Source organism: Rhinolophus ferrumequinum, chromosome 14, assembly GCF_004115265.2.
Source record: "Rhinolophus ferrumequinum isolate MPI-CBG mRhiFer1 chromosome 14, mRhiFer1_v1.p, whole genome shotgun sequence".
Taxonomy (NCBI): domain Eukaryota; kingdom Metazoa; phylum Chordata; class Mammalia; order Chiroptera; family Rhinolophidae; genus Rhinolophus; species Rhinolophus ferrumequinum.
The window spans coordinates 36469588-36497159 of record NC_046297.1 but is presented as its reverse complement, the minus strand read 5'-3'; the positions used below and the strand labels follow the sequence as shown (position 1 = coordinate 36497159).

Sequence of the window (27572 nt, the reverse complement as noted above, 5' to 3'; positions counted from 1 at the left end):
CACAAACTCAAGTGCTGATATAGTAAGCAAGTAACATGAATGTATGAATCAGACCGGGTGTGAGATAGCAGCTCATGATGGGACCTGTGGCCAAATGGAGAGTCCATGTCCTATCTAAAGACATTCAATTTCTCATTCTTTTCAAATGTTATGCCCACAAAACAAAATATGCCTACAGATCTAATTTGGTTCAATCTGCCAGCTTGTGACTTCTGGGTAATAATATCAACAACATTTATTATTTACTACATGTAGGTCACTGTTCCAGGTACTTTATATGTATTAATTCATTTACTTCTTACAACTGTCGAGGTTGCTTATCTTACAAATGGAGCAGCTGAGGCACAGGAGAGGTCATGTAATTTGCTGATGTTACACAGCTATTAAGTAGGGTGGTGGACCTCTGATTTAAACCGAGGCAGTCAGACTTCTCCAGACTCCACTCTAAAAGAAGTGCTTCATAGCACTATATGCTACTGCTCTGTATCTAAACTTTAAAAATTTCTTTATTCAGCTTATACTACAGAATGAGTTACATATTTAATAATTTATTGTCCCAAATACCATTTGTTTTTGGTTTTGGACAAACTCTTTTAACCAGTACATACAGATTTGATGGAAAAATTCATGTCCATCCAAGGGCCTTAATTTGTAAGAAATAACTTTGCAGTTACCCAAGAAATTTATGTTCATTATAGAAAAAAGCAGGTAGAGTGGTGTCCAAGTTATTTAATGTATTCTCACAGTCACTCCCCCAACCCCTCTCCTCTCCTCCAACCCACTTCTGACACCCTTCCCAATTCTGGGTGCATGAGGTTTTGTGCTCAGTCCTCCTTACCGGTATAAATAGTAGGATGTTTTGTTTTGTTTTGAATAACCATCTGCATAATGTTTACAACTCTGTAGATCTTTCTGGACCAGGCAATCGATTAGGCCAGTGTCTGCAGAGACATCCTATTCATACGAGCCAAAACAAATCTAAGGGCACCTAGGGATTTGCTGAAATGGGAAAATATTAACTCGCAAGTCTTTGATCTTAATTCAAAAGGTTTCACTAAACTAGGGGATGTGGACACTTTTCATTCAAAAACTTTCCTAACAACTCTGAACATTACATTCTGTTCTTTTCACTTAAAGCCAAAAATTAAGAATCTTGACGTAGGCTATCCATTCTGCCTCCCCGCGTTTGTTCATATTGCTCCCTAAGCCAGGACCTCCCCAGAACACCTACACCCTCTCCCCACACCCTAGCTGCTACACAACCTTCCCAACACTCCTCACATGCCACCTCCTCTGGGAAACCTTCTTTGTCCTCCAAAGTGGTGCTTGCCCCCCGAATATATCTGAGAGACCGGCACTTAATATCTATTTCAGTTGTCTATTTCTCTCTCACCTAATTTGTAGTTGGAACTGATGTAGTAACTATACTTTTTTAAAACCTATTTGTACCTAAAATTTATGTAGTAAATTCTTCTGAAAAAAGTTGTGCCCTTGAACTTTAAAACTTAGCAATTTATATTACAATCTTGAGAATGGTAAAAATACATGGGTTGTGGGCTTTGGCACTAAAGTAATGTGGGTTTGGCATCCAGTTCTAGTTCTAATGGCTGTGTGACCTTGAACTTTACATCTCTGAGGCAGTTTTATCATTAGGAAAATAAAGACCTATGTCTCTGTGAAAATTAATGCATAAGAATACAGTGCACACCACCTGTCCAAATTCATGCTAAGTGTTAGCTGCTGTTGTATTTTTCAACAGTAATTGAATCAAAGGGAGAGATTTAACCAAAAAGAACGAAAGACTACTGCCAGTTGATTGGGAACTACCCAAAACATATTTTGTAATGATATGCAACTTTACCTACATTGGGATTAATCTGTAATTTATACTTAACATTGTTATCTATCCACGTATTCAGTATTGAAATACATCTTAAATAGTTTTAAAAATGTATCTGACTCCTTTGAAATGCTCTAATAAAAAAAGAGATTTGAAAAATTAAAAAGAATGTTGGCACCATTTAAAGGAGTATCTTTAATGCCAGGAAGTGTCTCTGAATAAAACACCATCTTAATCTCTAGGAGACAGAAACTTCAGTTCGTCCAAATCTCTGAGCATCAAATTTAAAATAACTTAGAAAGTATTTTCAACTAATTTAATAGTAAACTGGCTTCTGAGCCAGTAAAAAAATCCAGTAACGCAGTTCAGTGTTTAAACCCTTCTTTTTAAGACCCTTAGACAAGAACCAATATGCTTAGCAGCTGACTGCTGCCAAGTTTAACCTGGGAAGACCCACAGACAATGCTGACTAACAAAGACTATATCTAATGAACTCTTCAACCCTGGTTCATTCAGAATCCCAAGAGGAAATGTGTCCCATTTCCTCGTACTTGCCTTTTTCAGATAAACTAAAAGGCTGTCTTTAAAGCCACAGAACTAAACAAACGGATATTCTTTCAGCATCAGTATCAACTAAGAGTATGCTAACATATACAATCACATTGCACACTCATTCAATTATACATTAATTCTACTTGTTCTAAATCAGAAGCCATTCTAGGTGCTAAGGGAGTCCCAAGATGAACAAAACAATGTATTAGTACCCACAGGCAGCTCTAAGTTTGAGCTTTACTTACAAAAAAGTACTATTTTAAGTCATCACTAATTCACAATTGAAGTAGGCACTAATTCATAGCTGAAACCAAAAGCTTAAGAGAGATGGGATAGCAGAACAGAACACCAGAGCTGTGAGTGGGCAGGAGACAAGGCCACTGAAGAGGCAGGAAAAGAAAACTATAGCATAATCTTGGTCTTGGGAGTAAAAGACTCATTCAGATTCCAGACCTGCCATTACCAGCAATGCAAACATACCTGATTTTGCAGTTAGTGTGTATTTCATAATTAAAATTTTTAATTACCAAACATTCTTTATTTCAGTTTTAAAGATCAAATGAGAACAGTGATGGAAATGTATAGCACAGAGCTTATCACTGGGACGCTCAACTAGTACACTAGTTTTAAAAATGTAGTATCCCCTTAAGGAATATTCAATACAATTTTGTTAATATGATTTATATTAATACATGTTAATACAATTTTGTTCAAAACCGTGTTTCCCCGAAAATAAGACCTAGCCAGACCATCAGCTCTAACGTGTCTTTTGCAGCAAAAATTAATATAAGATCAGGTTTTATTTTAATATAAGACCCGATCTTATGTAATATAATATAATACCAGGTCTTATAGAATACCTGTTCTTACATAATGTAAGACCAGGTCTTATATAGGACCGGGTATAATATAATATATAATGTTAATATAATACCGGGTCTTATATTAATTTTTGCTGCAAAAGATGCATTAGAGCCGATGGTCCAGCTAGGTCTTGTTTTCGGGGAAACACGGTACAATTTTGCTCATGACCATGGTGATGCAGACAGAAAGTGAAGCAGTAGTGTTAATGAAAAAGTTTTCAAATCAGTCAGACCTAAATTCAAATTAGGTTTCCAGCTCTTGATAGCCAGCTGTCTTATCTTAAAGAAGTTATTTTATCATTGTGGAGAAATTTTCACAGGATTGTAAAAATTAAATGTTAGGGATAAAAAGCCCTCAGCATAGTGACTGACACTCCTGAAATATTAACTTCACTCTTCATGACCCCTAAATAAACATTTCCAAGCTGTACTGGACACTTGAGTTCTGGCTCTCGGCATGCAAACCCAGCACTACTGGAGCCCCTTCCCTCTTCTCCAGAGGTGAGAAAGGGAGGAGACAGTTCTTCTCCCTGCCCTCTGCTGGTGAAGCATGGCCTGCAGCCTAAGCACAGCTAAAATGATGCTCCCTCCCTCCTGGGGATCCGACTTTACAGGATGACACAGCAGACACTGTCTGGGCTGGTGGTGACAATGGCAGTGCCTGTGGCAGAATCTCAGCAGTATCTTGGCACCCTAGTCCCACAGCAACTTCTCATCAATTCTGTGAGCTACACACATCATCCTTGTGGGGAAAGCGTCCCAGAGAGTAGTTTCCAGGGTCTCGGCCTCACGTGGAAAGGTGCTGGCTTGGGTAGTAGATGGCCGTCAGCTGTGGCTACTTGGCCGTCAGCTGTAACCAGTTAGCCAATTAGCCAATGATATAACTTCCGGGGCTGCGTTGGTTGGTCAGTCGGTTGGTTGGCAGGCAGAGAAGCAGAGAGCAGGTTGCAGGTCGTGTGACTCCAGCCTCCAGTGAGACTATACTGACTCCAGTGAGACTATAGTGGTATGACTCCCCTATCTTTGGCTCCGTGGGTTTTCCTTTCTGGCCTAGCCATATCCTGCGTTCTTATGTGGGGATCGGGAGCAGAGACACCGCAGGCCGCCTCGCATGACAAATGGCGCAGCGAGCAGGGTGTGGTGCTGGCCAGTGCCTACCGAAGGATGGTGGAGCAATTTGTGCGTGTGAGAGTTCAGCTTCGGGAGGCCGGTGAGGAGCGACACCGGGAACGGGAGGACATGGATGGCTCTCCAGCCAGCGTGGAGAGGGCCCTGCAGGTTTTGGCTGAGCGGTTGCCGGAGGAGGAGAAGGCTACAGCTGGTCGTGTGGGCTGGATGTTCCTCATGGCCTTGAGTGGTAACACGGAAAATGCGCTTCATGAAACAGCCCAGGTGCCAGACCAGGTGTCCTGGTTGGAGGCGCTGGAAGCTCAGGTCCGCCTGTTAGAAGAGGGGCCCCACAGTGGAGACTCTGAGGCAGAGGCGGAGGAAGCCAGTGGAGACAATGTAGCTCCCAACCCCCAAGCCTGGCCAATCTTGAAGCAAAGGGTAAACCGTGAGCAACCTTTGGGCCCCGGGGGCGTTGCTGCAGGCAACCCAGCTGTGACTGAATTCACAACCTACACCCCATACACTCCCACTGAGTAGCAGGAGCTGGGGAGGCAGTACAGACAGTGCCCTGGAGAGCCAGTCTCAGCTTGGCTATTACGTTTATGGGATGAGGGAGCAGACAACATTCTCTGCTCCCCAGGCGAGATGGAAAAGCTAGCCTTCATGACAGTGCATCTGTCCCTACAACAAAGGTTACAGAACTGCCATAGGTTGGCCCAAAACCAGGGCAATCATTCTCTAATGGAGTGGCTCATTGCTGCGGTACACACAGTATGGGGACAGGCTGGCAAGCTGCCAGACACTGTGAATAAATGGCAGTCATATACGGAACTTACTCAAATCATCCGTGAAATGGGTATGAGACATGCTATTTTCAACCCTAATATGCAGGGGCCGGATGACGAGCTTTTTACAGCCAGCATGAGAGATCTGGTTTTGGATACTGCACCTGCGAGTGCTTTTGGATCCTTGGTTGCCATTCTTAGGCCCTATATGGGGTGGGAGATCCACGAAGTTACAATTGCCACAGCCACCCTAGGGGATGTTGAAAGCCAGAGGCAAATGAAGTTAAGACAGGAGGTCCGAGCAGTCAAGACCTGGAAGCCCAAATCAAAAGTAAAAGAGCGAGGTCGCAGGCCTCAGAGAGTAACACGTGCACAGATGTAGCGTGATCTCGTGGCAGCAGGGGTCGATCGGGAAAAAACAGACCGACAACCCAATGCACTCTTGTTGGAACTTTGGAAACAGTTGCGTCGGGAACAGCATTTCCGGCGAAGCCTAAAGTCTGGAAAGTGCGACCTGTATCCCTCCAGGACTTCATGAGGCCGCTTAAGGCCGACTCCTTTCAGCTTGATTAGGAGTGGGGCCAAGGTACCCAGTCAGAGGGGACGAGCAGGGACCGGAGGCCCCATGTGGAACTGTCCATACATTGATCCCCTTCTAATGTGCAGAGGGTTTTGGCCCTAGTGGACACTGGCGCAGATTGCGTCTTGTTTATGGGAACCCAGAACTGTTCCCCAGACCAGCAATCTGCATTGATGGCTACGGGGGAAAGACTGTGACTGTAAAAGCTGTTTCCTTACCACTGGGTATAGGAAGGCTTCCCCCTCGTACCTACAAGGTTTATTTCTCCCCCGTTCTGGAGTATATTCTAGGGGTGGGCATGCCACATGGCCTCAGCTTACAGACATCGGTAGGAGAGTTCCGTCTCCGGATCCGGGTGGTGAAAGCAGTGATACGCGGGCATGCTCACCACCCTCCTCAAGTGTTGCACAGCGCCGGCACGTGGTTACAGTGCGACAGCACCGCCTGCGAGGAGGGCAGGAGGAGACTGGTGGTACTCTAAGAAGTCCGAAGTCTGGCTGTGCCCAGAAGGACTGGTGGTGCCCTGAGAAACCCTGGCTGTGCCCAGAAAGCCTGGCTGTGTCCAGGATATTGTATTCACCTCCAGGCTCCTCGCACAGGGATCCTCGCGGAAGACGCTTGTTGAGTAGATTGTGAGGCGAGACACTGTAGGAGTACAGTGGGGACAGAGTCCCAGAGAGCAGTTTCCAGGCTCTCGGCCTCATGTGGTAAGGTGCTGGCTCGGGTAGTAGATGGCCGTCAGCTGTGGCTAGTTGGCCGTCTGCTGTAACCAGTTAGCCAATTAGCCACTGATATAACTGCCGCAGCTGCGCTGGTTGGTCAGTCGGTTGGTTGGCAGGCAGAGAAGTGGACAGCAGGTTGCAGGTCATGTGGATCCAGCCTCCAGTGAGACTATAGTGGTATGACTTCCCTATCTATGGCTCCGTGGGTGTTCCTTTTTGGCCTAGCCATATCCTGCATTCTTATGTGGCGAGCGGGAGCAGAGACCCTGCAGGCCGCCTTGCACGACAAATGGCGCAGTGAATAGGGTCTTCTAATGACAATCCTTATTTAAATAGTCAGTTCCTATTGTTTGTAAACCAGAACACTAACAAGCATACTTTTGTAAAACTAATTAAAGTAAATTAATATCAGTGCCATGAAATTATTTTAATATCTTTTTCTCCATGATTGAATATACAAAGATAACGGAAGCAATGGATTCTTCTGCTGTAAAGATGGGTGGAATATATCAAAATCCACTTGTTGAATTTTCTTTAAATAGTCCTCCAGAACGACCTAGAAAAAGAAAAATGGTTACTAGATCACAGAATGATTAAGTCTTTAAAAGAAACTAAAGAAAAATTACAAGTATTAAGGCTATTTTCATTTCCCTGAGATGGTTTTCTACATACTAAAAATTTAAATGTGAATTTTAAAAGGGAAAGAGAAAATAAAGATATCTTTTAAGAAGTTTCTATTAGGTCAGTAAAACAGGATTATAGAGCTAGTAGCAGAAATAGCAAGTCAATTCAGATTATAATTTACAGTGTTCTGCTCAAAATGTAAAATATCAGAGAAATAAATTATTATTCACCAGGTCTTATTACCAAGCTCTGCCAAATACAAAAGGTGTGTTTTGATCAAGGAATATGACCACCACCGCCACCACCCCTGCCTGTAGAAATGCACTATGCCAGAGGAGGAGCTCAAGCTGTTTGTTTAAAAAATTATTTTGTGAAAAAATTTAATGGGTCCCTATGGGGACAGAGCCAGGAGTGCAGTTTCCAGGCTCTCAGCCTCAAGTGGAAAGGTGCTGGCTCAGGTAGTAAATGGCCATCAACTGTGATTGGATGGCCATTAGCTGCGGCTAGTTGGCCATCAGCTATAACCAGTGAGCCATTGGCCATTAATATAACTGCCGTGGCTATGCTAGCAGCAAATGGGGGCTAGCAAGAAGATGGTGGCTGAGTTAGTAAGAGCGGATTGCAGTTAGCACGGCAGATTGCAGCTAGCAAGTGAGGATGGCTGGCAGAGAGAAGTGGACGGCAGGTTGCAGATAGTGTGGCTCCGGCTTTCAGTGTCTCCAACGCAGCCGCCAGTGAGACTATAGTGGTATGACTCCCCTATCTATGGCTCCGTGGGTGTTCCTTTTTGGCTTCACCAAGTCCTGTGTTCTTATGTGGAGAGCAGGAGCTGAGACCCTGCATGACACCCTGAATAACAGTCTCCATGCTTTTGCTAGAAAACAATTTGCAACTAGGAAGAACAATCATAGGTCCCCATAATGTCACCAATGCTTCCCCCTCACATAACTTGACAAAGCTTTCATTGGGATGGGGGGCAGAATGGAAAACACTCACAATGGGCAGTACTCTTTATTTTATGGTTTTTACTTATTTTTATTAATTTATAAATTTTTATTTCAGTAACTTTCCTATTAAACAGAGAAGCTACTTAGTATTGCACTGCACAGTTCTCAGTCCATGTGCACAGCTCCCCCTAGAGTTCTGCAGCACTACCTGTGTGATTCAACAGAGACCATGCTTGTGGATTCTCTATTCAGATAGCAAAAAGAAAACAAAAAGGGTTGGATTTTCTCCCACTTTTTTCCTATACATTTATAAACAGACGAGTGTACATAAAAACAAATTCAGTATCTACTTTTTAAACCCTAAACTTATATATATGGACAACAGGAGACAGCTGCATGAATGTGCACAGCTGCCTTGTGTTATATTAGCAAAAAAACCTGGAAACAACCCAGAAGAACTTCTTTGGCAAAAAAAAAAAAAAAACAGGTAAACTGTTCACATAAGGAAATATTATGCTACAGTGAAACGAATGTACTATAGCTAGATGCAATAATACAGATAAATCTTAGAAACGTGTGTGACCTAGAAGACATAAACAGAAAATGATCCATTTTTATAAAGCTAAAAAACAAAACTAAGCAATATATTGTTTAGGAATACATAAAAAAGGGAAAGCTTTTTTGGAATAAAAGCAAGAGAATAAAAAATACAAATTTCAGGATAACTACTTGAAAGAAGGCAGAGGCAGGGGGATGAGATAGGGAAAACACATGAATGCAATTTAATGGTGACATTCTAGTTACTGGATTGAGTGGTGAGTTCATGGGTGTTCATTATGTTATGCTTTATAATACATGCATACATATACAAATAAATCATATTCATTTGTATATATCAAATATTAAATATTTTAAAAGAGAATAAAAGAAAAAAACTGATACTTTAGTATACTTTCACATGTTCATTTCTTGGAAAAAGGAGCTCATGTTAATCATAATGTTCTGTAATCTGCTTTTTTTATCATTCAATATATTGTGATCAACTTTCCATCTCTAAGAATTCTATTATGTTAATTTTAATAGTTTTATAAAATATCTAATTATAAGGAATAGTTAATGAAATTAAGGTATAGGCACATAATAGAATATTATACAATCATTAAATATATTTATAAATACTTTTAATGTTTTAATTAAATGCTTGATAAGTAGGACACTGACACATAGTGTGATTTCAACTACACACAAAAATTCATTAAAAAAAGAACAAAATAAATAATGGTTATCTCTAGGTCCTGGAGTTATGGGTAATTGTTTTCTTCTAATATTCTTTCTATGTTGTCCAAATCTCTATTATGAGAATGTATTGCTTTTACAATGAGGAGAAATTCCATTAAAATACTGATGAAATATGACCTCCACATTAGAGCTCAACTGGACAGTCACAAACTAGGATTTGGTTCAAAAGAAAGTTTAGTTAATGGTAAATAAATTGTTCGATATAACAAATTCATTGTAAAATTCTCAAAGACATTAGAATTTTTGAATATGGCTTCTTAAAGCTTCATCTATGGTGAAGAACATACTATACAATAGACTTGTTATTTTTAAATAGTTTTTAAACAGCAAAATCTTTTCTTTGAACAAAAATAATTAACAGATGCCTCATATGTAAAACAAATAACAGATGTGGCTCAGCTGGAATGAGGATGGACAGTAGCAATCCCTCAGGAAATGCCATGTAGTCCCTCCAGTTCCTCCTGGCACAGGATGGAAACTGAGAGCTAGACTTCAGCCCCCAAATCTGCATTTCTAACAAGTTCCCTGGTAAGGCTGATATTGCTGGTCCAGGGACCACACCATGAGAACCACTGCTCTAAGACAGTGGTTGTCAGGCCTAGCTGCACAATTACTGGGGGAGCTTTTAAAAAAGTATTAATGCCTGGATTCAACCTCTTACACATTGTGACTTAACTGGTTGGGGGTTGAGGGGCAACATTGTTTTGGGTTTTTTTCCTTTTGTTTTAAAATTTCCCAAGTGATTCTAATGGGCAATCAGAGTTCAGAATAACCTTTTTCACAGAAGTGAACAAAACAAAGTCCTTAACCTTCACGGAGCTTAGTAAGTTAAACAGGTGATGGTACATCATCAAATAATCATTAAAACCAAATGACCAAATAAATATTAAAAACAGTAAAACTGAACAGTATGTGTTGACACAGAAAGATGCTTGACACCCCAATTACACAAAAAATACATATGTAATTATATGAACATTCAAAGTCCAGAAAGATGAACAGACATTATCTCTGGAAAGGATGGAATTGTGAGAGGATTCTGATTTCCTATTTTGCCTCCTCTTATATTATATGAACATCTAAAATATTATTGTATTACTTTTATAACAAGTAAACCCACTAAAGAAACAAAATGATTTTGAATACTCAGATCTGAGACCTAGGATAGAAGATATTAAGGGACAGAAATGAAATTTTAAACCTATTTTAGGGGAAAAGGTAGAAGGTATGTTTAGTATTATATAAAAAGCATGAGTTTTCAATTTCAAAGATCACAAATGTCTGAACCTTGTCTTTTATCTATAAAATGAAGTAAACCATGCCTAAGAATGATTAGGAATAATGTATGAAATGACCTAGCTCAGCACCTGTCCTATAATATGTGCTAAATAATTGGACACTAAACCTGTCATTTCCCAAACCTGACTACACATCAGAATTACTTGGGGAACTTTTTAAAATCACAGATTCCCCTAGGAATACCCACTCCTAATCCCAAAAGTCTTATTTAGTATGATGACCCCAAGAATCTGTATTTTTGCCCAAAGCTTTCCAGCTTATTCTGATGCAGCACTGGTCTGTGAACCACTGTTAGGAAGCAGTGCTACAATGGTCCCAATGGAGAAAATATTACTAGAATAATACTCATGTAACTATACGTAGCCTAACAATTCTACAAGGTAGTTTCACATAGGTTCCCATTTTACCTATGAGTAAACTGAGGAACATGGTGGTTAATGACCTTAAATAAACTCCCATGGCCAGTAAGTGGCAAAACAGATTCAAACTGATGCAGTCTGGCTGCAGTCAGTGCTACCACTAACTCACTCACCTGCTTCTGAGAAATACAGCATGACCATCAACAAAAGCAGAATACAACTAATAAAACCCACCATAAGGGAGGGAAACAAAAGCAAAGCCTCCAAACTAGAGAACTGCACTGGGAAGCTCATAAAATAGAAAAAGAGATCAGACACATCTGCTTCATTAATTAAACAGCCTTCTCTGTTAATCTACTTACCGTCTGAAGAAAAGCAGGAAATGCTTTCACAGGAACACTTTTACAAAAGGATCTAGCCTAAAGAAGGAAGACAAAAGGAAACTGGTTTGAAATACAAATATTTCTGGAAACTCTCTCCCCCAGAATGTGAACACAAAGCGACACCAGCAGTTTTACAACATGGCTAGGTCCTCTCTCAAAAGCAAGAAAATAGCTCTCATCTCCTGCTGACTACGATTAATTTCTTAAGCCTAAATGACTTAGGAAAAAGTACTATTAAGAATTCCATTCTTCCTTACAGATTGGCTTTGGCATTTTCCAGCTGCCGTATAACATCTTAAAACTTTGACCCTCTAGCTTGGTGGTTGTGGTAAATGAAGAAACACTTGCATTAACAAGTTCCAGCACCTCCCCAGTTCAGATCATTATTATCTCCTGTTTAGATGAATATAAGATCCTCTTAGCTGATCTTCCTGTCTCTGTGTTCCCCAAACTTTAATTCATGCCACAAAGCCAGCCAAATTAATGCACTTAAGTCACTGTTTTATTTTTACTTTAACTTACCTCCCTGATAGATCAAGTCTCAACTATTCATTTTGGAATCCACATCTTGACTCTAACCTCATTTACCAACCCACTTCCCTACTACTCTGGACTATGAAGCCGTGATCCACTCAGGCTGATGTCCATCATTCCGCACTCACCAAGCCTACTCCTGTTTCCAGGTGTTCAATTATATTGTCAGATATTGCCTCTACTTCCTGGCTCACTTCTTAACCTGCTACCCTCTGGCTTTATCTCCATCTACTAAAATTGCCCACGATTCACTATCACACCCATCTTTTCTCTTCAATCTCCCTGTAGCATGCATGGCTTTACTGTTCCCCTTTCTTGGAATTTGCTTCTCCCTTGGTTTCCAACACACTGATTCTCAGTTCTCCTACTTCTTTCATCATTGTTTCCTTCTTCCTAATAAATGGCCCTTTTTCCTTTTACCTGAGAAATGGAGGTGGGCCTCAAGGTTCTGCCTTTGGTCCACTTATCTAGATGGATATTCTCCTTGGGCAACACCATCTAAACTTAGAGCTTTAACCATACAAAGCCTCCCAGGTGGATGACTCCCAAATCTATCTCTCCAGTTCTGCACTCCCTTAAAAGTTAAAATCCTGCATTTTTTTTTTTATTAATTTCAGGTATACAAAACAATGAAATAGTTAGACATTTATCATTTATACCTCTCACAAAGTTGTAACTCCCTCCCCCAATCTACTACCCCTCTGACATCGCATACAGCCATTACATTTCCACTATCTCTATTCCTTATGCTGTACTCCACTTAAAATCCTGCATTCTTCAATAGCCCGTCTCCCTAAACGTCCTCTAATCCCCTTATACTCAATGATGTCCAGCAGCTAGTCCAAAGTCTACTGATCAGCACCTAGCATACTATGCTTTTTTTATTATAGTCTCTGAATAGCACCATCATTATCTCTACTTGAACTCTGTGCAGCCCTCAACATTCCCTTTTCCTAATCCTGCCACAATCAGTTATCAAGTCTAGCCGATTCCACCTCTGTTGTGTGTGTGGATGTACATGTATATATATATATGTATACACATACATACATACATATATACAAACATCTACCCCCTCTAAAACAGATACTCGTTAAATCTGTAGGAGATTTACTAGTGATTATTTACTTTACTAGTGATTATTGTTAGAGTAGGCAGAATGGGAGCCAAATCACAGCACGATAAACAGTACCAGGAGGGTGAGGGCCTTGAGGGAACAATGAATGCAGACCACTTACTCAGAAAAGGTTGTGAGGGAAAAATAAAAAACAGAAGGGTCCACTGGCTGCCTGTAACTTCAAAAGGCAGTAGCAACAATCCAGAAGATAAAAGGGATCTTATCATAGAGCCTGACTGAAAAACACCAGCTGGAACTACTGAGGATGCCAAGGTCCTAGAAGAGGTTTGAGAAGCATTGGATTGCAAGGCAGAAACACGTTGCCCTCTGAGACAGAAAAATGGTGAGTTAATGGATCAGAGAGGAGCCTAACTGAGGGAGCTCAGGCTTGACTTACTCGGTAAAAGGTGTATACACCTGCTGAGAGAGAGTCTTTTTTAAAATAAAGTTTACAATAGTCCCTGAGATAAATCTACTGGAATTTCAATCAGAAATGGAATACGGACTACTAAGTAGGGAATACTATAACTATGCTCTAGGAATAGCCACACCTAGAAATGAAAGGCTCCTAAATGATTTGGCAAAAAGAGGCTACTTACATGCTTTAAGTGCAAGTGTGCCTGGCTGGCAATGTCATATATCACATCTCGCACATTTTTATCTTGGTTCTTCCGCAGAAAATCCTCTTGTGAAACACCATGCTGTTTTGGAAAATACAGTATATTAGCAATTGAAAAACATACTTAAAACTAACTTAGCTCAAGAAAACAGGTGAGAGAACAGTATGTACAGTATAATGCCTATTTTGTTTTTAAAAATATGTGTATGTGTGCACATATGGGTATGTGTGTCTGTGTGTGTTTATATAGAGACACATACATATATACACACACTCCTGGAAGAATATGCAACACAAAATGTTAATTAACAGTTACAGGTAGAACAAAAATACACAAGCAACAAAAAAACATAAGAAGTTTAAAAGTACAGATAATAATGAATCTCATACAGAAAACAAAAGTTCTCATAAACAATATTCCTTTTTTAAGGATTCTCTCCTTTAAAATAAAGAACAGGGTACGATGAACACTAGGAATAATTACTGTAATTGCTTAAAAGGGAGTAAGACAGCAACACGAAGCTACACCAACCGAGGTTCTCCGGATCTTCTTTCTCATAGCTCCACCTGAGATCTAAAATGCCTGACTGGTAAAATTCTCACTTGATAACTATGGGCCAAAAAAGCAATACGCATTCATTTCAAAGCTAGTTATTTGACTAGCCTGAGTAAAGAACCAAGAGATAACATCCCTCCCATAACCCTGAGGTAAATTATTAGAGCATTAAAATAACAGCCTTACCAGCATACAAATATCCATGGGAAGGAACACTCTTCTTCTGGTACCATGATATGGTGTTGCTCTCAAGCACGTGACAATGCCTTGTGCTTTTCCAATGTGACTTGCAGCATGATCTGCATGAAGATCCTTTATACCTACGATTTTAGAAATGAAACAGTAGGGCTGCTCTTTTCTCTTTAAATGCATAACAACTTGATAGAAGTAGCAAGGAGAAATCACCTAAATATGTAGGACTAGTTGTTTATCTAATTTTCATTTACATCTGAAAAACAGGATCTTTGAGTAAAACTGGGCACGAAAACAAGTTGATCATTTACCACGAGGTTTCTGAACTTCTACTTTTAAATAAAAGAGTTTTCCTTACACTACAGCACACCAAGAACACATGTGGAATTTTAATCAGCTATCATGGAAAAACATTACAAGTCTTCCATTTCTTCTCCTCAGTGCAATTTCCACATGACCTCATTTTAGGTATATGTTTAACAAACATTCTGCTTTTCACTTCTTCCTTTCATTGTGTTGGCAAACATGTCACCAAATGTGTAGGCAAAGCAGGGAAATTCAATAGGAACTTGTGTTATTCTTTTAGGGTGACATAAAGATATATTGCCTTCTTCAAATGGATGGTATTGTCCTTGCCCCAAATAATTTCCTCATTACAACCTCATTACAGCAAGACCTCACCAACTTAGAATAAAGTTAGAGGAGGAAAAGTACCATCTAAATTAGTTTTTACATTGTTGCTTTTTAAAAGAAAAATTCCATAAAAACTTAGAAATGCAGGTTTATTTCTTCTATTATTATTTTTTTACATGGGGAAGTATTATTGACAGGGAAGAGTCACGCTACAGGCCTTCTAATTTGTAGATGTTTAAAAAAGTAAAATCATCTTCAATTACCAGATTATTAACTATAGCATTCCCATGAAGTAACTTAAGTACTTTTATTAGAGCCTAAGTATTTTGATCAGTCTGCACTCTAAGAAAAAATATATATTCCCCTTCTTGCTTAAAAAAAAAAAAGAAAAAAGCCATTCTTTTGTAAATGGTACAAAAAAAATATTTTAGTGTTATACTAGTTAGATTTTCAAATTATGAAAAGTGTTTTATTTGAAAAAGAGAAGTATGAAATAAGAAAAAAAAGAACCTTACCCAATATTTCTAGTGTTAAATAAAGAAGAGAGCTCTGTGTGTTTTCGGCATAATTTTCCAATTCCTGGATATTACGATATACTTTGTCATCCAAATTTTTTTCCTACAGTCAAACAAAAGGCAAATAATTTGCTGAATTATCAAAATTTATAAAGACACTTTTTTTTGCCCAAAAGGACTGAATAATAAATAATAAAAATGTTAAGTATATATTGTTTAGTACACAATAAGATTAAAATATTAAAGCTCTACACATTCAGTCTTACAAATCATCCCTCAAAGTAATGCTTCAGGAATAATTTCAATACAGAAATTACCCGGAACATGGGTTGGCTTAATTTTTAATTCCTTTGAAAGCCCAAGGTATCATCGGAAACTGAATTTACTGAGCTCTTAAACACTTGAAACATTTATCTTCTTAATCCTAGCAATCCCCTCACAACAAAGCACACTAATACTTTTTCCATTTTTCAGATGAAGAAACTGAGTCATGGACACATTAAGTAACATGTCCAAGGTTACACAGCTAATAAATGGTAGGGATAGGATTCAAACCCACACATTTTGACTATTAATTCCAAGCCCTTAATAAGGAAAAGGTGTCTAGAAAAAGAAAAGAGACTCATAACCAGCCCCCACCCCAAAAGAAACCATGCTCAATAAAGTAATAGGGTTGATGACCCACTCTATTCAAGAAACAGAAGAATGTAAATCCTAGTAAAATCTAGTCGCTTCTATAATATATTAACAAAGACTCTGTTGCCAAGGTAATGCATTCCTTCCTCCTTTTTTTTTTTAAATCAGGAGAAATTGGCACCAGCAATGATCCCAGGAAAATAATACGTCCAAATCTTATACATTTTAAAACAATTCACATATCATAAAGTTTACCCTTTAAAATATATATTTCAATGGTTTTTAGTATATTTACAAAATTGTGCAACTATCACCACTAATTCCAGAATGTTTTCATCACCTCAAAAAGAAATCCTGTATCCATTAGGCAGTCAGTCACTTCCCATTTCCCTTCTTCCCCTCATCTCCTGACAAAGCACTAATCTACTTTCTGTTTTCATGGATTTGTCTGTTCTGGACATTTTATAAAAATACCATGATACAGCATGTGGCTTTTCGTATCTGGCTTCTTCCAATTAGCATGTTATCAAGGTTCATCCACGTTGGAGCATCTATCAGTACTTCCTTCTTTTTAACTGAAGAAATTATGAATATTCCATTGTACGGATATACCATATTTTGTTCATTTATTAGACTTAGTTGTTCCCACTTTTAGACTATTATGCATAATGCTGCCATGAACATTTGTGCATAAGTTTTGTGTGGACATATGTTTTCATTTATCTTGGCTGTAAACCTAGGAGTGAAATTGCTGGGTCTATGGTAACTCTATGTTTAACTTTTTAAAGAACTGCCGAACTGTTTTACCAAAGCAGCTGCACCATTTTAAATTTCCATCAGCAATGCACGAAGTGTTCCAATTTCTCCATCCTCACGAACACTTGTTATTGTGCATCTTTATTATAGCCATGTTAATGGGGATGAAGTGATATCTCATTGTGGTTTTTATTTGCAGCCATAATGAAAAGATGTTGAACATCTTTTTAGGTGCTCAATGGTCATTTATATACCTTCCTTGGAGAAATGTGTACTCAAATCCTTTGCCTCTTTTAAAATTGGATTATTGCTTTTTACCGTTGAGGAGTTCTTTACATATTCTAGACACTAGTCCTTATCAAATATATAACTGGCAAATACTTTCTCCCATTCTATGGATTGTCTTTTCACTTTCTTGAATTTTTTAATTTTGATGAATTCTAATTATCTGTTTTTCTCTTGTTGCTTGTGTTTTTAGTATCACATCTAAAAAATCACTGCCCAACCAAAAGTCACAAAGACTTACTTCTATTCTTTCTCCTAAGAGTTCTACAGTTTAAACTCTTAAATTTAGTTCTTTAATCCATTTCGAGTATGTTGTATATTGTATGAGGTAGGAGTCCAAATTCATTATTTTGCATGTGGATATCCAGTTGTCCCAGCAACATTTGTTGAAAAGGGTATTCTTTCCCCATTGAATTATCTTCGCACCCGTTTTAAAAATCAATTGACTATAAATATATGGGTTTATTCCTGGACTATCAATTCTATACTACTGATCTATATGTCTATGCTATGCCAATACCACACAATTTGATTACTGTAATGTTGTAGTTAAGTTTTAAAATTGAGAAATATGACTCCTCTAACTTTATTTTTTCCAAGATTGTTTTGGCGACTCTGGGTCCCTTGCATTTCCATATGAAGTTAAAGACCAGCTTGTCAATTTCTGCAAAAAAGGCAGCTGGAATTTTTAGAGATTGCACTGAATCTATAGATCAATGAGGGAAGATTGATCCTCGTCATTTTAAACATCCTTCCCTACAAATGCCAAATGTTCTGTTTCATTAAACAGAAAAGTTGTCTCTGGCTTGAGTTCTCTACTTTTCTTTACATCATAAAAACAGAAGACACCTGAAAAACAGAATTTCTTAATGCAAATTAATTCTATAACCCAACTGAGCATTTTCTTAATTCTGAAGCCATTATCTATCTCATTTTGGCTTGTATTATTACTACTGTAACTTATGGTTATTAATAGATTATATCCAAAAAAAGTAAGTAAACTTACATTTTCATGACAACAGTACATGATAAATATCAGGCCAATGAGGACACTGAGCAAACAATGTGTCAGAAAATTTACACAACTTAGCACAGCTCATCAAGTAATTTGCACGCTTAGTCAGAATTAGAATACAACTCAGTTCTAAGAACTTAGTATAGGATTCCATTTACTGGAACCGTCAGACTGTCCTTATTTCCTCTACTATTTGGACAGAGATCCAAACACTGGGTGTATATAAAGGTATGTGTATGACTACTCAAGTTTTGATATTAAGGCATTATCCATAATATTTTAAGGTTTGCTAATCATATTGTGGTTATGTTTTGTTTTTTTTTAAGTTTTTATCTTCTTAAGACACATATATATTTGCAGATCAAATGAGGTCTGGCATTTACTTCTAACTAATCCAATGGCAATTAGTGAGGGGAATTGGTAGCATATAGATGAAACAAATTGGACATGTGTTTATAAATTATTAAAGCTGGGTGACAGACACATGAAAGTACATTACACTATGTAGAGAGCTACCTCTGTATAAGTCTGAAAATTTCCATTTAAAAAACCCAAATAGTAGAGTGTGGGTATGCTCACGCATGCCTCTGCCTGGGTGCCTGTCTTTGTCTATCTCAAGGTGCAAGGGGAGAGGAGAGCTAAGGTGGGCAGCATGCAATAATAGAGAATGGATAAAATCAAATAATTCTCTAAAAGTTTCATTCTTCCACAATATTAATACACATATTAAAACATTTTCTCCCTAAAAAATGAGCTTAAGAATTAAAAAGGAAGAAAAAACTTAAGACGAGCAATTTCAACTTACTCTTTCATCAATGATTTTCATAAGCCATCTTTTAGTCAGATTATGCCTTTTGACAGCCTTAAAAAATAAAAGGGTTGTAAGTAGAAAGTACAAGAAATTACTTCTATAGACCTGAATAAACTAAACAAACCAAATACAAAACTATGTGGGGAATATTTGTAATAATTCATCAGCAGATAAGACAACTAACGGTATTAAATACCAGGGCAAAAGAAAATGTCCCCAGAAAACATTTCAAAACATTTCCAAGTAAACATAATATAACCAAAACGTTTCCAAATCTTTTTTTCTTACACTATTAGTAATTTAATGATTCCATTTTCAAAACAAAAACAAAACAAGAATTGAATACTGAACTTCTGTTATGTGATACACCCTGACATCTATGCTTATTTATTACACCCAGACTTTTTTCCATAGGATAAAGATACTATTTAATGAAAATAACCACTTCTCTAAAAAAAGAAAAGAGTAACTAAAACTCCAAAAAGCATCATCTGCAAGGCAGTGTTATCTTAGCAAGTAAAGACACCCCAGTAGGAAAGAGCACACTTGGTTCCCAGATTTTACCATTCCCCAGAAAGAAACAGGGCTCTAGAGAAATGCGTGATTCTAGAGTTGGGGCAAGAGAAATTCAAGATGATCCTAGAATATTTTATTGTGTCAGAAAAATAGAAAGTGCTCAAAAAAATTATGGGTGGGGGGCATGTTGTAAGGACACAGGAAGTCAGTATGAGGGGACTCCTATTGTCCAAATCTGGGACTATCTGAACACTAAAACAATTAAGTATAGTAATGAATTATAAACTACGGGAAAAAATAGGAATTAATGAGTCCATACCAATAATAAATAAATATAGGAGAATGAGAGCTCTTGCTTATAGTAGAGTGCCAACTGGTAAATGTGGACAGAGCATTAGAATTGGAAAATTATCATTTTGCAATCATAAGAGTAAAGGCTGAATCAGACAAGAACCATCAATGAATACTAAGTTTCAGGGGAAATTAATGAGGAGTAGGGTATCTGCATTGTCATAAAGTTGATTCGTTGCCAGAGAAATTATAATTATACAGTGGATTATCCAATGGGAAAACCAGGCAACATCTTGACTGGATGATGAAAATTAATAATGCCAATAAAGGACAGATGCACAAAATGTGCCTCCAGAAGTGATACCCTGAAAAGAAGACATCATCTATGCAGTATTATGGCCAAGAATGTATAGCCTGAATCTCACTATGAGACAACATGAGACAAATCCAAAATGAGGAATGTTCTATTTTTAAAAAATTGGAGGGGCTATATATACTCTTCAAAAATGTCAACGCCACAGAAGATAAAGAAAAGCTATGGAAATGTTCCAGATCAAAGTAGGCTGAAGAGACATGATACCTAACTCTAGAGACTGAATTCTATACTGCAGGGGAAAAACACTACAGTGGACATTATTGGGTCAACTGACAAAATTGGAAGATGAATGGAAAATTAGTAAAAGTGTTATATCAAAGTTAAGTTTACTGAAGTCAATAACTATTCTGGTTGTTTAAGAGAATGTCTCTATTCTTATGAAATACTGAAGTATATAGGGATAAAGGGCCATCATGAGTGTAACTTACATTCTAATGATTCAGAAAAAAGTTATGAGTGTGAAAATACATATGTACACACACACACACACACACAGAGAGAGAGAGAATGCTCGCACACAAGCGCACACACGAGTACACACATACAAATTATTAACAAATATTAACAGGTAAATCTGGGCAAAGGGTATAGAGGGTCTTGTGCTATTTATAATTTTGAGAACTTTCTGAAAGTTTGAAATTATTTCCAAATAAGTTTTCAAAACACTTTTTCTTTTTTTGCCAAGTCAACATTATCATATATTTTCACAATATTAACAGTAGTGAAACATGTCATAGGAATATCCTATACTTCAACTAAGACTCTAAGATGTCATTGACACTAAAATGTAAAGGACAGATAGCACATGCATCAATACACATTTATGTGACAAAAGGAGGAAGTATGAAGAACAAAGCCCACTTTTCCTGATAGGAACCTAACAGAAGCTAAAGGGCTCCATGGAGTTGGTTCCCAAGTGCACTCAGCACTACTATTATTACATAGCAGGGTTCCCCAATCCCAGGAATCAGCCTGGGATTCCTCTATCTTTACAGAGTCCTAGTCTTACTTTATTTTGTGTGTGTGAGTTGGGCAGGGCATGTTTGAGCTTTGTAACTACACCATCAAACACCATTCCTGACACATAAAAGTACTTACTAAATATTTAACCATTGAAAAGTCAGACTCCTATTTACTCAAGGCAAAGCTATAACGGCTGCAGTTCTTTGACCACAAAATACAATTCTAATTCTGAAGGAAATCCGAGATCAAGGTAAAAAAATACAAGAGGCTGAAAGAAACCCAGCTAAATACAGTATCAAAACTTTGTAAACAGAAGTCAAATAGAATAAAAACCTTAGCTATAAACATAAATTTGAACTGCACCTAATATTAATAAACAGGGAAATGGAAAGCCCATATGAAATGTATAATAAATTATAGATATTCAACTATTTTGTACCCTAAAAGCACCAATGAAAGAGTACAGCAGGAAAGTGCTCTCTGGACAACACACTGTCATTGTTTTCCTATTTAATCTTCTGAAGAACCTGACACTTCAAAGAACCAATGGAAGTTTTACTGGACAGTGGTACAATAAACATACGATCCTTCAGAATGGGGAAGGATAGAGAACATACAAGGAAGGCAAAAGCTCTGAATGCTACCTGCTTCTTTCAAATATTCATACACTAGTCATATCAGAAAGCTGGACAAGATTAATCACCAAAATTGAGTCAGCTATTATAAAATTAGACAAACTGGCACACATGTAAACATTCTGTAATTCAGGTGTGTTTTCTAGTTTTCTTAAGAGAAGCCAACGAAAGGTAAATGTGCTTAAAGGAATCTCCGATCTTCCCTGATATTTCCTGCCAAAGGCCAGAACCTTCAATGCAAGTGAGTCTTAGCATAAACCTCTAGTGCAGTCAGGTTTGTGTATAAAAATAATAAATAGAAAGAATTTCTGGATTTTAGAGAAACTATTTTCTAAACTGAGTCACCAAGATTGAGGTTCTTGAAGTGAGATGAATAGAGGTAAACAACTAATCTAATACAGCTTCCCATTCACTTTTTCTTCTCAGTCCCTGGTGGGGCAGGGAGGGAGGCTGGCTTTCCATCCTTACTGGGGCACTGTGAAGTCAATCTGGGGCCCAGAAACGGAGTCTGTCTCTGTTGGTGTGCAGACCTGAGAAGAGGTGTACCTCTGTCAGGTCTGTCAGTGGCTCCTGTTACAGAAACTTTTTTTTGGCACTCATTGTATTACAATGTGGATGCAGATCAGTAATGAAAGGAACCTAATTCCCTTCCTCTGTTCACAATTTAGTATATTTCTACAGTGTGCATGGCTGTTTCTGAGGGATCCATATAGCTACTTTAATGTAAAACTAATTACTACATACATCTATCTACAAAAATAATATTCCAGCCCATAGGTTTCCGTTCTTTAACACTTAAAATTCATCAACGAATAGGCAATTCTATCAAACTAGAAAGGCAGTTTTAGATTTGTGTCTGGACAATAGTGAGAGCACGTCTCCTTTCACAAAAGATCAATAACATGGTTTTCTACAGCCCAGAGTATGGATTAAAGCACTGGAATTAGGAGCTGCTAGGCAGACAGAACAGAAAATTTACCTGCCATTGCTTCAAAATGTGGAGGGTTTAAATTCTGCAACCAAACATGTGGAAAATAATTTATAAAATAAAGAGATCAGATTTCTTTTTTCATTTAATAAAGAAAGACACTAAACATCTATGCAAATTATTAGTGGATGATTTGAAATTCTTCTGTCCAAACTAACATATACCTGAACATTACATGAGCCTAAGAATATTTTCAGGGTAGATCGCCCATCGCTATTATCCTAACTGCATGCATCAAAAAGTATGCTCAAATAAATTTTTTACAAATTAAAAGTAGCACTTTTTTTTTTTTTTTTTTTTTTTACCTTCCATAGTTCAATGGCCACAGGCTGATGTGGTGGATTGTCACTGTATATATCATCCACGGTTTTTTTCCAAAACTGCATTCGCATTAGTCCAATTGTTTTTTCAGAGACCATGTCCTTAACCTATAAATAGGGTTTAAAAACTTTAATAAATGCACTGCTAATAGTCTCAAAACCAGTATTTGTATAATCACATTAAGCCAGTATCACATACTGAATCACATAATTCAGCCAAAAATTAAGTTTAAATCTACATATTTGTTTTAATATTTCCTTGAAGTTAAACTGTTGTTATTATGAGTTTCCTAAGTAAAAGCTGCAAATTATTTGGTGCTTATTTAAAAATATTTTTAAGGTCTGCATTCAAAAATAAGAGATTCTTCCAGAAAACATTTGCAAGAAAAAAAACAAAGAGGGAGGGGAAACATTTAGATTAATAAGAGATTTAAGAGCTAGATCAACCAGTTATAACATGTAGACCTTATCTAAATCCTGATTTGAAGACAAGGACAATTGGAAAAATCTGAACACCAGATGGTTAATGATATTAAGAAATTGTTAAAATTTTAATGTATAATAATAGCATTGTGGTTATTTTTTTAAGTGAGTTATCTTTTAGAGATGCATACTGAAATGTTTACAGGTGGAAAATTTTATCTGAGACGTACTTCAAAATAACCTGGAACCAGAAGGATATGCAAGATTATGGGTTAGGGGTAGGGTTGACTATAACAGAGCACATGAGTGGATTTTTGGGGTTGTTGAAATTGTTCTGTGCCATGACTATAATGGTGAATACATGACTCTATGCATTTTTCAAAACCTATAGAACTGTATACCACAAAAAGTAAATTTTACTATATGTACATTTTAAATAAACTCATTCATTCATTAAGTAATTTTTTTTAAAAGAAGATTATTAGGCTGTCTCCCTCACTCACTACTGATTAAGAATGGCCTTGTTAGATTCAGGCAAGAATCACCAATGCATGCGAAATCTAAGAAGTAAAACTTTTTTGATTGAGATATAATTGACATATAACAGTACTTCGTTTCAGGAGTACATGATTTGATGTATGTATACATTCCAAAATGATCACCACAATAAGTCTAGTTAACATCCATCACCACAGTTATTTTTTCTTGTGGTGAGAAGATTTAAGATCTACTCTCAGCCATTTTCAAATATACAATACAGTATTATTAACTATAGTCAACACGTTGTGCATTACATCCCCAGGACTTACTTATAACTGGAGCCTTTGCCCACCTTCACCCATTTCACATACCTCCCATCCTCTGCCTCTGGCAACCATCAATCTGGTCTCTGTAGCTATGAGTTTGAGGGGGTTTATTTTGTTTTTTGGATTCCACATATAAGTAAAATCATATGGTATTAGTCCTTGTCTGACTTATTTTACTTAGCAAAATGTCCTCAAGTTCCATCCACGTTGTCACAAATGGCAGTCTTTCCTTTTTTATGGCTGAATAATATTCGTGTGTGTGTGTGTGTGTATGTATGTGTGTGTATGTGTGTATCACATTTTCTTTATCCATTCATCCACTGATGGACACTTAGGTTGCTTCCATATCTTGGCTATTATATGCTACAATGAACAAAGGGATTCATGTCTTTTCAAGTTAGTGTTTGCATTTCCTTCTAATAAAAACCCAGAAGTGGAACTGCTGGTTCATGAGGTAGTTCTATTTTTAATTTTTTGAGGAAAGTCAATATTGTTTTCTAGTGACTGCACCAATTTACATACCCACCAACAGTATGCCAGGGTTCCCTTTTCTCTACACCCTCACCAACAATTATTTCTTGTCTTTTGGATAACAGCCCTCCTAACAGGTGTGAGGTGATATATCATTGTGGTTTGGTTTGCATTTCCCTGATGTTAATGATATTAAACATTTTTTCATGTACCTGTTTGCCATCTAGAAGGTAAATTTTGATGAGGACCATGGTCTTAAATTGTCTCCTTATATATACCAGGGGAAAAAATATTAACATCTTGACTGGTGACCAAAATTAGTATCACCAATAAGAAGCAGGTGGCCATTTCATGCCTCCTTGTGATTCTGTGAAAAGGACACACACCACTTAGGTTGTATTAGGCTAGAAATACACACTATAATGATGACAAAAAATAAAACAAACTCCAAATGAGAAACATTCTATTTTTTAAAAGGAACAGTATTGTTTTTAAAATGTCAATGTCATAAAAGACAAAGAAATGTTCCATGTAAATGCAATAAACGATCCTAGACTGGATACTGTACGGAAGGGGGAAAAATTCCATAAAGAACATTATTGGGTGATTTGACAAAACTGGAAACCAGATGGCAGATTAAACAAAAGTACTGTATCAATGTCAAACTGAAAAGTATTGTATCAATGTCAAATTGGTAACTGTACTGTGGTTATGTAACAGAATATTCTTATTCTTATGAAAAACACACTCAAGTGTACAGGGATAAGGGCCATGGTGTAGTCAAGTTACTTTAAAATGATTCATGAAAAGAAAAATGGGGTATGGGTATATTTACATAGACAAAATGATAAAGCAAACGGGGTAAAATATTAACAAAAAGGTATATGGGTATTCTTTGTACTATTCTTACCTTTGTGTGTGTGAAATTATTTCCAAATAAAAAGTTGGGTTTTTTTTTTAATGGTCTAGGTGCTGGGTGGGTCTCTTAGCAATGTTTACTGTTCAGATTCTAGTTGCATGTAGACTATTCTCAATACAGAATAAAGAGCAATCCTTTTAAAACATGACCACGAGATGATGATCACCAGTCAAGATGTTAATATTTTTACCCCTGGTATATATGAGATAGTTTAAGACCATGGTCCTCATCAAAATTTACCTCCTAGATGGCAAACAGGTACATGGAAAAGTACTCAGCATCACTAACATCAGAGAAATGCAAATCAAAACTACAATGATGTATCATCTCACACCTGCTCAGAACCCTCCAATGGTTTCCCATCTCACTCAGAATAAAAGTCAAAGTGACTGTAGTGGTCTCCAAGACTACCTTTCTGGTCCAGGTACCTCTAACCCAATCTCCTCCAACACTCCCCCTGCCTCCTCTGCTGTTCCACACTGGCCTTTTCTTTTTTTCTTTCTTTCTTTCTTAACAGGGTTGATTCACTTTATTTTTCTTGTATAAAATTATGTGGTGGCCACAGCTGGAGCCCCGGTCCTCTGCACAGAAACTCTGATATGGGTCTTTACAAGATGGTCAGTGCATTCCTGATAGGGAGACTTGGTGAACACGGTCTCTTTCAGAGGTCAGAGGTGAGACAGCTGTTAGGTCTTAGAGATGGCATCAAAGGTGCCCTTGTTGAAGTTGCCCAGGGTGGCAGTGCAGGCCCTGGCTGAGGTGTAGCAGTCATCAATACCAGCCATCATCAATAGCTTCTTATGTATAGGGGCTGAGACAATGCCAGTGCCCCTAGGAACGGGGATGAAGCCCGTCACCTTACAAGGCACGGTATGGGGCTTGCCCATCCTGTTCCCCCAATAGCTTCACCGCACAAGGACGATGGAGAGCTTGGCCAGGATGATGGCCCCGCGGATGGCAGTGACTACCTCCGTGGAGCACTTAACAACCAAACCCACATGTGCATTGTAGTCCCCAGAGGCCAAAAAATGCCTTTGGGTCCTCTGGCCAGCGTGGGTCTACTTTTGCACCAGCACTGTCTTCAAAACCTCATTCTTGAGGAATACCCCAGGGGAAAAAAAATCAATGATCTCAGATTCCTTGATGGGCAGGGAGAAGAGATAGATTTCTTCCAGGCACTTGATCTTCATATCCTTGACAAGGTGGCCCAGCTTGGTGACAGGGATCCACTCCTTGTCCTTGGCCTTGCTCCACGGCCTCGGCCCTGGCAGGGGCGGCAACCCCAACCATGACCTCAGCCCCAGACGCTGGTGCTGAATCCACTGCAGCCTCCCATTCCAGCTCCCATACCAGCACTGGCATCATCCGCCATTTGGTATTATCTTGGAGAAGCTGGCCTTCTTTTCTTGAATGTATCAGGTACACTTGGTACCTCAGAGCCTTTGCACTTCCTGCTCCTTCTGTCTTTGCCCACATATCTCATTCTTGCCTCCTTCAACTCTTTGCTCAAATGCCATCTTCACAATAAGGTTTTTCCTGACCCCCCTACATATAATAGGAACCCTTGCTATACCCAGCCTTTCCTACCCCCTTAAAGTTTTCTCCACAGTATTTGTTTCCATCTAACACATTACATAGCACTTGTTTGTTACTTGAGCACAGGGACTTTGTTTTATTCAATGCCATATCCCAGGACCTAAAACAGTGCTTAGCATATTTTGGACAATACTTGTTGAATGAATGAATGAACATACAAGATAGTATGAACAAAAATGTAACAAGACACTCCTACAAACTGATAGAAGACTCAGGGGGAATCCTAAGGGTTTATT

The 27572-nt window shown here is 38.1% G+C and overlaps 1 protein-coding gene and 1 pseudogene across 2 annotated transcripts in view; both read right to left on the bottom strand.

Moving 5' to 3' along the window:
- Positions 1-6640: 6640 nt before the first annotated feature.
- Positions 6641-27572, bottom strand: part of NDUFAF6 (NADH:ubiquinone oxidoreductase complex assembly factor 6) — a 34608-nt gene continuing 13676 nt past the window's right edge. For both annotated transcript variants that reach the window (XM_033125710.1, XM_033125711.1), the window contains exons 3-9: positions 23107-23229; positions 19027-19083; positions 15530-15632; positions 14376-14509; positions 13614-13715; positions 11343-11399; positions 6641-7008 (exon numbers count right to left, since the gene is read on the bottom strand). In XM_033125710.1, coding sequence (XP_032981601.1) covers positions 6880-7008; positions 11343-11399; positions 13614-13715; positions 14376-14509; positions 15530-15632; positions 19027-19083; positions 23107-23229 — 705 coding nt within the window. In that variant the 3' untranslated portion in view covers positions 6641-6879. The remainder of the gene's footprint in view (positions 7009-11342; positions 11400-13613; positions 13716-14375; positions 14510-15529; positions 15633-19026; positions 19084-23106; positions 23230-27572) is intronic.
- LOC117033583 (40S ribosomal protein S2-like) lies at positions 26189-26945 on the bottom strand (annotated as a pseudogene).